Source organism: Ascidiella aspersa, chromosome 2 (assembly GCF_963924565.1).
Source record: "Ascidiella aspersa chromosome 2, kaAscAspe10.2, whole genome shotgun sequence".
Lineage (NCBI taxonomy): Eukaryota > Metazoa > Chordata > Ascidiacea > Phlebobranchia > Ascidiidae > Ascidiella > Ascidiella aspersa.
The window spans coordinates 37,718,530-37,730,642 of NC_139448.1; the positions used below are offsets into that span (position 1 = coordinate 37,718,530).

Below are 12,113 nucleotides of genomic sequence, written 5' to 3' on the forward strand. Positions count from 1 at the left end.
TAACCTCTTTGTTAAGTTTTACACCTAACCTTGGGATTTTATTCTTCATTTTCATGAGATGTTCTTTTATTATTGTATTCACATGACATGTGTTTTTTCTATAAATTGGAACAGAATTAGTAACTCTGATAGCTTCAGGTTTGTCGCCAAATTTTCTAATAGAACTAAACAGGGAAAGTGCAATATTTTACAGTTGGTTTTATTATACATTCAAAGGTTCTACAATATAAGTATCTACAATATAAGTAAGTAGCAGTATGTTATGGAGCTTTAAAGTTTGCCATTTAGTCCATGTTATCCGGGTTAAGTAAAATGTTATCACATCTATGAGCTAATAGCACTAGTATTAAATGACCTACCCAACAACAGGATTATGAACACCAAGTCGCGTCCAATAGCTGTTTTCTCATGGGTTTGGTAAGTCAATACACATGAAGCGGTGTGAACTTAACCCTGAACCGGTGTGAACGGAATGCCAGGTGCAACGCAAAACTTTCCACGTGGTATTTAAGGTTATTGCTATTCTATCACAAAAATAACACTTGTTTCATATCCTACACCAGTGGCAGCAAAATAATCTAGCAAAGCTAGCAATTCAGGTCAGACACATTAACCAGATCTTAAAAAGATATATATATATTTCGCCAACTAAGGCATCGTCAGTATATCTGAATAAAAACAAACGCAACAGTATAAGAAAGAGTCAGAAAACATTATTATACTGTTGCGTTTGTTTTTATTCAGATATACTGACGATGCCTTAGTTGGCGAAATATATATATATCTTTTTAAGATCTGGTTAATGTGTCTGACCTGAATTGCTAGCTTTGCTAGATTATTTTGCTGTTACTGATCAGGAATTAAGGTCGACATTTATCTTGCAAGGGTCAAGGTGATTTCTATTATTCACATATTCAGTGCAACTACACCAGTGGTTTTTAAGTTTTTGTCCCCTTGGACCTTTTCTATCTCGAAATAATAAAGACCAAAGCGATTTTTAAAAGCAAGAAAAACTGTAAAATAATTACTGTAACATTCTGAACAGTACACATAAAGGCTATCGACTGTAGAGAGGCTTACAAATAGTTTATTTACAATAAAAATCAATTGAATAATGTTCTTTGGTTAAGATAATTTGTCAGTCAAAGTATTTAAAACACGTTACGCAGACGGCCCTAGAACTTTTTCACATACCCGGGTTGACCACTGTCCTACAAAGACCAAACATTTGCTAAACTAAACAAGGCTAGCTATATTACTAGTTGTCTGAAGTCTTCAGACAATCTTTAACTACCACTGGCCCAGTATGCAATTTGGCTAAACGCACCGTTCTATTTCATAGCTTACCAAAGAATTACAAAACATTAATATATTGAAATAAAACTAACTAGTTTTTTTTCTAAATTCAATCAAATAATAAAAAAGCCCTATAAGTTTGATGGCCTTGTTTTGCTGTTTTATTACTGTACTGTTCTATTTCATCGCTTCCAAAGGATCACAAAACAATGGTACATTTGTTGCAGCGTTCGTGATCCTTGTTGTCGTTGTGACGTCATAATAATGGTGAACAATGCATGGAGCATGTCTTTATTTACCTTTTTGTTCGGTAACTGCCAGTGCTTTTTTGTTTCAGCATGTCACCTCTAACATTTTTGGTTTATTTTTCTAACAAACCTTTCGGGTGTTGTTTTGTTTCACCTTGTTTTTATTGAACTGTTTGGTTTGCCCGGCTGATATGTGGTGTGACGTAACAATGTTCTTATGACGTCATACAGGGCTCGTGTCTCCAGTGCGCGGGAAGGGACGACAAAGCGGAATACGCGGAAATACTTCGAGGAATGCAGGTGCGTTTTTTCTCACGGTCTCAGGGTTTATTACGAGACTTCATACCATGTTCGATATTTGCTTGTATCTTAAGCCAACCCTGTATGTGTTTCACTACTGTTTAACGTGTTGATAAACACGTAACAACTACTGTGTTTGGCACTATTTACGTGTTATACGAGTCCAGTGTTTCTCAACCTTTTTTGGCTAGCGGCATCCTTCCGATATAATAAATAGATTGTGGCACCCCTATAAGGTTTTCCCGTAGGTAATTCACTAGAATGTCACAATAAATGGAACAACACACATCAACTCCACACAACGTAGGAAGTTACAATAGGATTTATTCCTCTCTAATCTTACACAAAAAGTTGTAAGAGTTGAGAAAAAGTCAGATTCTTGAAGATTGCCAAATATGTTGCGGCACCCTTGAGGATTGGAACCACTGTGCTAGTCCTTATACGACCAGTTTCTAATATTAGCTTATAATGTTAATATTCTGTGTCAAGTTGAATTTACTGAACCTTTATGAAATGTGTAACGATGATGTTATCATTTCCAACCACTATAACCAGATGTAATTCACATTTAAACAATTCCGTATTAAAGCGTAAATTGTTAACAAATTAATCCACACCAAATTGCGTTTTATACTGCATATAATGTGGCTGGATTGGAAAGAGCACTTATTTTTATTTTTTAGTGGCATTTTCATTTCTGTTTGACGAGAATTACTGCTATATTTTGTTATTTTGAGAATTTTGAACAAATTTTATTATTTTGTGCAAGTTTGATTGTTGCCCTAACTTTTTAAAGACCATTTATTGCAAATCAGAGCATTTTTCTTTAAAAGTTTTGTTCTAGCCTTATCTTCATGTTTTTTATTTGAAATTGTAAAAATAGAAACTTTACCGACTACTTTGGCTCGATTTTGTATCCTGAAGAATAATTATTATAATTATAATTATTAGCCGGTATAATCTCATGCTAAATGTAAACCGAACGCAGCACCAAAGAACAATTTTCTTTCGAACTTTAAAAATTTTAACTTGCCGATTTAATTTTAAGGTCCTCGGATTTAAAGAACCAGAGTCAGCTGAAATCAATCGCCTTCTCGCCGCCATTCTTCATATAGGTATGACGTCACAAACATGACTTCACACGTGCTTTCATGTATAATTGATTTTAATCCTTTAGCTAGACAAAACAATTCACAAAGAACAATTAAGAAGACAGGGTGTGTAATAAATACAAATTAAATTTTTCTTATTGTCGGCATCACTATGGTTAGACATTATTTTTTATTAATGTATTTTAGGAAATATTAGTGTATTTTAGGAAGAAATCAATTGAAAAAAATAAGTTTAATTTAAAGAAAAACGGTTTTGCACTAAGTGTATTCAGAGTCCATTTCACTTTCACCTTTTTTTGACCGAAATCAGCAGATTTATGACGTCCGTTTTTGAAATTTTCTTGCCTACCGTGGGTACACGCGAAGTAAAAAAAAAACATTAGTGTTCCGCGGTAAAACAGTTTAACCCCTGTTCTACGACTTATTAGAACCACAGACAATTTTGTTATTTTACGACTAATTTACAAAATTGTTTGACAAAATGATTATCTAATTAACTTTAAATGCTTAGTTTATTCAGTAAAGGGAAAATTGAAAAACATTTACTGCAAAAACTTAACCTTGCTTAATTCTAAGTCGAGATATACTTTTGTGTTGCTGGCTTCATATTTTACCAGACACGTTATAGCCGTATCTCCTTACTGCCAGATCTGGCTCACAGAGTTATTTATTTTTTTAATGAAGATTAAATATATTACAAGTGTTGTCGATTGCAATTTCAAAAATAAATTTCGATAAAATATTAAAATAAACGACAATTTATTAAAGCTCGCTACAATATTTGTACAGAGTTATTTAAATTTCCTTTGTTTAGCATCAAATTAATAACGTTTAAAACTGAATTTTGTACTCGGCCTGCGATCGTCAGGCTTTACAGTTATCCCGCCCTTGATGAAAAAGTTTGGCGACGCCTGGTTATTTAGATGGTAGCTTAACACGCTGATCGCCACATTTCACCTGATATTACAGTATAGATGTCGCACACAAGCGGAACATTATAATGACCAATTGTTGACTGGACAAGCCTAATAAAGCGTTCGTTGACGTAACAAATTAACCTCCATTCCTGGCTTGAAATGCAATCAACACTTAAAATGTTTAATAAGTGTTTTTGTGACTTTTTACCGAACCAGTCGATCGAGAGTCTCTGAAAGAATATTCCAGTCAATCGCAATCAAACATAAGTTAGGTTTAGATTAAAGTGGAGGCTCTTTTTTACTTGAAAAAACGTTTTTCTGGTTTATTTCTGAACAACTTTTGCCAAAAAAAAAATTTACACACTTTTCTATTATCACTAACATTACGATTTTATTCTTCGTTTTCATCAGCTTTTATTATTGTATTCATAAGACATATGGTTTACTATAATTTGGAATAGATTTAGTATTTCTGATAGCCTCAAATTTACCACCAAATTCTTAGACAGAACTAAACATAAAATACAAAATATTCAGCAGTTAGTTTTATTATACATTCCAAGGTTATAACTTATACGTAGCTTTTACAGCAGAAGGATTAAAAGTTTCCGGGTTAAGCAAAATTTTGTCACATCTAGAGTTAATAGCAAAATGTTTACCTGGCCGCGATCGTCAGGCCTTAGATGACCAGTGACTTCCCGCACAGAATCACACTAAAGCACCGCATTTCAATTCACAGGAAACTTCAGGTTTAAGGAACGATTGATCGAGAACTTGGACGCGGTCGAGCTCGTTCATAACTCGGGCTTGAAACTCACCGCACAGCTGTTCGGGGTAGGTAACAATGGATTACGTCACAATAGGCATTCATATGCGCTTCATTTAAACTGTGAAGCTCTACACTTGGTAAGCGAAGTGGATACGCCCTACAAAACACACAGTTTAAATATAAGGTACTGTATAAGGTTTGAAACCAAAACACTGTTAACCGAAAAAGTTTTTAGGCCAGGGGTGTCCAACAAGCAGCACCACATTTGGCACGCGAACTAATAAAAATGGCACGCAAGCCCACCAAAAAAACAAAATTGTTATTTAGCCAATTGTAAAAGAAAATGCAATTTGTTATTCAGCCAATTGTTAAAAAATACCAATTTGTTATAAAGCCAATTGCCATTTTTTGTTCACAATATAAAACAATGGCGGAAATTACGACATCTAATAATTACATCTGATAGTATAACATTGTACTGAAGTAAAGGGCTGGAGGCTAGCATTAACATATTATATAGCTTGGTGTGAAGTTACAATAGTTAGCTCACCGACGGACACTTAGATGCAGTAATGCGCATTTCTACTACACAGTGTTTCAAGTTTAAACAAACGTTTTTGATTTTGGTAAAAAAGCGATTTTATGATTAAAAAGTATTGGTTTGGTTACGAAACTTTGGCACGGCAAGAAGTTATAAGATAAAAATTGGCTCGCCGGCATGTTTGAGTTGGACACCCCTGTTTTAGGCAAACAAAAAACGTGTAATAAGAACATCAAAGCCCATACAGAAGTAGGTATCATCTTGAACGTTTCGAATAACTCTTTATTCGTTTTCAACATGAATTTTCGCATACTCTCGTTTAGCTTTGTACAAGCGTATTTATTTATACTCACAAAAAGACCCTCTGACTAAACTTATATATATGTTTTTTTGTTTTAAAACGCCAAATCATTAATACGAGAAACAAGTTAAATAAAACAAAGTAAAAGTGCTGTGTTTTTTGCATTGTAATTCGCTAGAAAATGAATTGAGGATGTTAAGATAAACAAAACAATTCCGTACCATGCAACTTTGTTGTTATCAATATATTGCTACGTTTTCATGTTTTACTCCTATTATGAAATATGAATTATGTTTTTCGCTTAATGTAGTTTGAAGATTATTTTTAATATTATTGGGAAGAAAAACTTTTAAAGCTTCAAATGTCAGTTTATTTTTGCTGCGTCATACAGGTTCACGACCAAGCGTTCACCCGCGTGCTGACTCAGCGAACTTTGACCACTGGGGGCGAAACTGTGACGTCACCAATGAACCTGGACCAAGCGAATGACGTCAAAGATGCTTTCATCAAGGTAAGTTTAGTTAAATTCATTTAGTCTTTGAAGTTTAAACCCTTAAACATCAAACCAAACAAAACTTTTTTTTTAGAAACTTCTGGAACCTTAAACCCTGCCACATTATTGTTTGTTTTTTTGTAAAAAAAAACTATATATTTTTTAAGTTTATTTGTCCAAACTTAACGGAAGAATCACTAATTATGGCCGAACTGATTTTGTAACTGATATTATTTAAAATGTGCGAGAACCACAAACATCTCTATTTAATAACCCTTATGTACAAAACTACTCTAAATATTATTAAACAAAATACCCAGAACAAAATATATTGCTTTGTATGGACAAAACTCGATTTTTGTCGATTTTGCTTTGAGTACTTAGGACGATTTGGATTCGAGTTTGTTGCACAAATGCTGCTATCTCTGGATTAAAATAAGCCAATTACATCACGAATTGATATATTTAAATGTCATAATGTGGTATACAAAAGTATTTTGGGTATGAATATCAGAGAGCCAGTAGTGCAATACAGCACAACAGCTGTGTGTTTCAAATTAGCCAAACCAGGGTAACGCTAAGCTAATTAACTCGTTCGGAACAAGCTGGTTGAAAGGTCAACATGGTTTCAGGTTTCAAGCAAGTAATGAATAATAAATATGTACAAGGATTAAGTCTGACAAGAATATGACAATTCGTGTTTCTCGACAAACACTTTAGATTAGGTTTCGCAAAACCCTGGTACATATTCAACATGGCGGCCACTAAGTCTTTGAATGTTTATAAGGCTTTGAATATCTTTGAATTTGTTTTATGTCCAGCTTGAGTTATGTGTTTCTTGACGTGTCGTTATAAAAACACACCGATAAATGTTAATGAACTGTGTTGACCATAGCATTTGTACTTTTTTCTTTCCAATTATATTCAAAAATGGCCAGCGATCCAATTCTAGATCTTTCAAAAGCTATAAAATTTCTTTGAAAAGTCTTGAATGATTTTTTTGTAACTGTGAAAAACTGTGTGGCAAACCTGTTTTACCAAGCCAATCAAAACGTTATTTATTTTACTGATTAATCGGGATACTTAAGTTATTATAAAACTTAGTTTTCCCCAAAAACTGTTTTGCAAACAATAAAATAGTCGAATATTAAAACCGCTTTGTTAATTGGGTAGGTTCATCTGAAAAAAACAAGAAACCAAAAAAAAACAAGAAAAGAGATTTCTTTTCAATGGTTTAGCATTATTAAAAGTTTACAAAACTAAATGTTATTTATATTTTATAACTAGTAAAGTTAAAATCTACGTCGTACATAAGGCCAAACGTTAACTTTGTTTAAACATTTATTATAAAGAAATACGATTTGTCGATTAAGGTTCGGTTGTTAATTAGTCAATTATTGTCCAGGGCGTCTACGGTCGGTTGTTTGTCTGGATTGTGGCCAAGATCAACAACGCGATCTCGATGGATTTCAAGAAAGAGAAGAAGAAAAAGATCCACTCGATCGGTCTGCTCGATATTTTCGGATTCGAAAACTTCGGAAACAACAGGTGAGTCGTCACCTGGAGAAACTAGCTTTTGAGCCGTTTGTGTTGGCTATTTTCAAAAATTACTTTAAGTTACATAATCGCCTTTTCCGGTTACTTGGTCACCCAGTTACCTTCCATCGTTTTTCTAAGTTCTTTGTCACTTACTCTTCTTGTCAATTTGTCACATTTATCTCCTTTGGAATATATATTCCATTTCCAATATACATTCCATTCTAGTAAGATTTTCTTTGGTCACTGAACTTAGCGTTTCAACTAGCGTTCTAATTTTTTTATGGGAGTTTGTCACCAGCTAGCTCGCTTACTGATCTGTCGTCTGTGTTGGTTATTTCCAATTCTTTCATTTACATAATCGCATTTACCGGCTACTCGGTGTTCAGTTACCTTACACCGTTTAATTAAATGTGTTCTAGTCAGCTTTATTTGGTCACTGAACTTAGCGTTTCAACTAGTCATATTGTTCTAATTTTTTATGGAACCCAATAATAAATCAAATTGTATTACAGCCTCTGCAACCCACACTCTAATTAAACTTGTTTACCACAAACACTTCAAATAGACACATATTCGCTTGCGAAATAGTCACTTGACATGTAGTTCACCTTACCCAATGTCACATTTACGCTTCTTTAACCTGTAACAATTCACTTTACCTAATTGCTAGCTTTCTAAATGGTCGCTTTTACACATTGTAACTTCGCCAAATAGTCCCCTTGGCACATAGTCATCTTGCCACATAGTCAGCTTGGTATTTAGTCACCTTTAAATTTAGTCACATTGACGTACAGTCACCTTGCCACATAGTCACCTTGCCATATAGTCACCTTCTAATACAGTCACCTTGGCATTTAGTCACCTTTTCAAAAAGTCCCTTGCCACATAGTCACCTTGACGTATAGTCACCTTGCAAAATAATCATCTTCCTTGTGTCCCTGCAGTTTCGAGCAGCTTTGCATCAACTTCGCCAACGAGAACCTTCAGCAGTTCTTTGTGCGTCACGTGTTCAAACTCGAGCAGGAAGAATACAACAAGGAAGAGATCGACTGGAAGCACATCACATTCAAGGACAACCAGGTCATTGCTAGGTCTGATGGTTACTGTGTGTGTCAGGTTACTAGGGCCATACTTACTAGGGCCCTTGGTCTCTGTGCTGCCGGTTGCTACGGCGACTGCTGGTTGCTAAGGCGACTGGTTGCTAAGGCGAAATGCTGCTGTTTGTTAAGGCGACTGGTTGCCAGAGCTGTCTGTTGCTAGGACTGCATGTTGTTGCAATAGCTTTCTATGGCATTGAAATTCCTATGATAAATTAATTAGTTCACCTAACATCGAATTAGGTGTAATGATGTGCAAATAGAGGACTAGCTGATAGCTATACCGCAAAACTGCTTCTATCCTTAACTTTATCACCCCGAAAAGGCACCTATTGTTTGGCAAAATAGCTTAAAATATGTCAAAAACATTTTGTTTTACTTTTTCATTGATTTTCCAGGATGTTCTTGATATGATCGCGGTGAAAAAGATGAACTTGATCGCTCTCATTAACGAGGAGGCTGTTTTCCCAAGGGTAAGATCGTGTGTGTTGATAAGAGGATGAAATAGTCTAGAACGCTATGAATGATACAGTATCATAATGGCGGTGACAAAAAGTTGTGGATTTTTTTGTTTTACCTGATAAGAATTTTTTTAGTTATTTGCAGTATTTCTAAATTATGTCTAATACAGCCAAAACAAAACTAAACTCAACACCAATAAGGCTTAATTTAAAAGAATACGTGGGTGGTTTAAACGAAAATCATAGTCTACTTATTAATCATTGTTTTAGTTAAGTTATTTTACCTAGTAAAGTTTAAAATATGTGTGTTTTATGGATTTGTCTTGTTGCTTTTTAATTGGTCTTGCTGAATGAAAAGCATATTGATTACCGAACTATTACTCAAATTTATCGTAGGTTATAGTTTACCGGGCAAATATATGCAGCTTTGTTTGCTTTCTCAAGGATATTTCTTTACTGGTCTATTTTCCTTACTTTTTTCAGGGTACGGACCGCACGCTGCTTGACAAAATGATGATGAACCACAGCAAGAACCACCTTTTTCTCAAGCCTAAAAGCAAGTTTGATGAGACATTTGGAATCGAGCATTTCGCCGGCCCCGTCCGCTACAACTGCAACGGTAAGTCTTCGCCAACAAGACAACAGGAAATGTTTGGAGGGGTTTTTGTTGACTCTCAGAAATCGCCAAAATATGTCACAGTAAACATTTTCAAAACTGATGTATATCTACGCGATGGGAAGGGGAGAAAATACTGGAATTTTTGATTTAGTCAACCGCCTAGATTTATAGAAAACAAACGGTGAACTATCCTGCGGTGAAATTAACTTGACCGTCCCTCTACCAACAGAGCTACACAGGCTTAGAGGGAAGCACGGCGAGAAACGACCATAGCACCATTGCCTTCATTCTGTTTCTAAAACTATCGGGACCGTCGCTTTACCGACTGAGCTATAATAATTAATTTAGCTTTAACAATGAGCCAAGATGAACTTTATTGCGACGGTCGCGGTATGTCAAGTAGATTTGCTTTACATTTGTGTTAATTGATAACCAAGGTTCGCCAAAGTACTTTAAACGGAAAATTTACATATTAAAATACGAGTACACAGTTCACTACAAACAAGCTCACGAAATGCTTGTATGTACTCATTTTGAGCGGCACAAAAGGTATACGTTACCTGTCGATATATTTCATTTTTAGTGTTATATGTGTTTTATTAGTTTAGATTCATTTGGAGCTTTAATCTTGGTAAATGTGAAATCCCACTCATTCTAACAAATATCGGAAGACTTATGCTTGCTGCTTGAATCTACTGTATGTGGACAATATTATAGTGTCTGATGAGATATCGTGTAGGTCTATATTTGCTAGTTGTTACCTGCTAACTCACTTGCAAAACTTTTATTAAAAACAAAAAAACGCATACAACGAATAACTGTGTTGAATGCTGGTGTGTATAATTAATTAGGAATGAAGTGTTCGGAACATCTTTGACTCGTGCTCATAGATAGCCGGTATATTTACACAACTTTACACTTATTTTACTTCCACCCAGGGTTTCTTGAAAGGAACAGAGACACTTTCCACTCCGATCTGATCAATCTTATCCGAGGATCAAAAAACAAGTTTCTTAAAGAACTGTTTGCCGAAGGTTGGTGCCTTGGGTCATAAGGTCCCGTATTTTACCTTTACTTTATATATACTTGGCAAAAGACTAAAGTAATTGTTTTTATTCGGCCAGCGATGGTCAGGATTTACAGTTTTTCAAGATGGGGGGGGGGATTTTTGTAGATTTAAAATTCGAAATTATTTTGATAAATTTTGGTAATAGTTGTTAAATATGTCACTTGCTTAGCACAACTTTTGGCAGCATAGCAATAAGTTACCCATTTACCATCAATGAATTACTCAGCGAAAAGCAATATGCTGCGCAGTTTGCAAAGTTGATTATATAACGGAATGTAAAGAACGCGCACAAAACTTCAATATTTTGGCCATTTTGATTTATTTTAAGCAGAACTATCTTAGTTGTTGTTAAAATCTTGAAATATTTCCCAAAAGTGCGATTATACAACACTAAGAGTTTATTATAACACAAAAATACATTTTCGAAATGTATAGTTTAATTTAACCAGAATTGCCCAATTTACTGTTAAACAATAAGTTTTAATTATTTTCATAAATACTTTATTTTGGTAATACCACGTGGCCTATGAGGGTTTAATTACCAAATCCCCACAATAAAGGTTTTGTTCCTTGTAGATTTATTTTTATAATTGCGTCCTAGCTTACAAGGTACTCTTACGTCACAACCGGATTTGTCATCTACGTCACAGACACTTAACTTTGTTACGTCATAGATCTTAAGAACATGTCTTCCCGCAAGCGGAACCAGTCTTTATGTGAGCAGTTCAAGAGATCCTTGGATATGTTGATGAGAACCTTGTCTTCATGTCAACCTTTCTTCGTCAGATGCGTCAAGCCGAACGAGTCAAAGAAACCACAGGTACCGGGTTCGAATCCCGCGTAATGTCAAACGTTTATCGACTGTGTTGCTGCTAAGATTACCATATACACATTGTGTACTGTGATCAATTGATCAACGATAACGTCACACATAAAAAGAACACAGCATCCCAAAACTCATCGAAATCATTCAGGCTAATCGGGCATGAAGTGAAAACAAGGCCAGGACCATATCACCGTTGTACTTTTTCTGTTTCAGATTTAACCGTTTTACTCAATTGTTTCAGATAGTAATTTAACATCCAGATAATAAAAACTTGGATATATAATTGAATGCCGCAGGTTCCGGGTTCGAATCCCACACTAAAATTTACGTTTATTCACTATACGTCTTCTGGTTAATTTAGCGATCCTTTTGCGTATGTTAAATTGTTTCAATTGCCTTAACGTGCTCAATTTTCGTCCTAAAAAAATGCTTTAAGTCGTTTCTTATTTGTTAACCCCTTTGCGATTAACACGTTGTTATTGAAAGCCTGGTGACAACTGTTTTTAAACATATAATGAAGTGTGT

At 34.9% G+C, this 12,113-nt stretch overlaps 1 protein-coding gene across 1 annotated transcript in view; it reads left to right on the forward strand.

The window, feature by feature from the left end:
* Positions 1-12,113, forward strand: part of LOC146165612 (unconventional myosin-VIIa-like) — a gene marked incomplete at its 5' end in the record, with an annotated part of 46,766 nt that overhangs the window by 9,619 nt on the left and 25,034 nt on the right. The window contains 11 exons of the mRNA XM_083381242.1: positions 370-417; positions 1,776-1,844; positions 2,893-2,959; positions 4,613-4,707; positions 5,876-5,995; positions 7,383-7,525; positions 8,461-8,596; positions 9,012-9,086; positions 9,558-9,693; positions 10,632-10,727; positions 11,437-11,582. Coding sequence (XP_083237368.1) covers positions 370-417; positions 1,776-1,844; positions 2,893-2,959; positions 4,613-4,707; positions 5,876-5,995; positions 7,383-7,525; positions 8,461-8,596; positions 9,012-9,086; positions 9,558-9,693; positions 10,632-10,727; positions 11,437-11,582 — 1,131 coding nt within the window. The remainder of the gene's footprint in view (positions 1-369; positions 418-1,775; positions 1,845-2,892; positions 2,960-4,612; positions 4,708-5,875; positions 5,996-7,382; positions 7,526-8,460; positions 8,597-9,011; positions 9,087-9,557; positions 9,694-10,631; positions 10,728-11,436; positions 11,583-12,113) is intronic.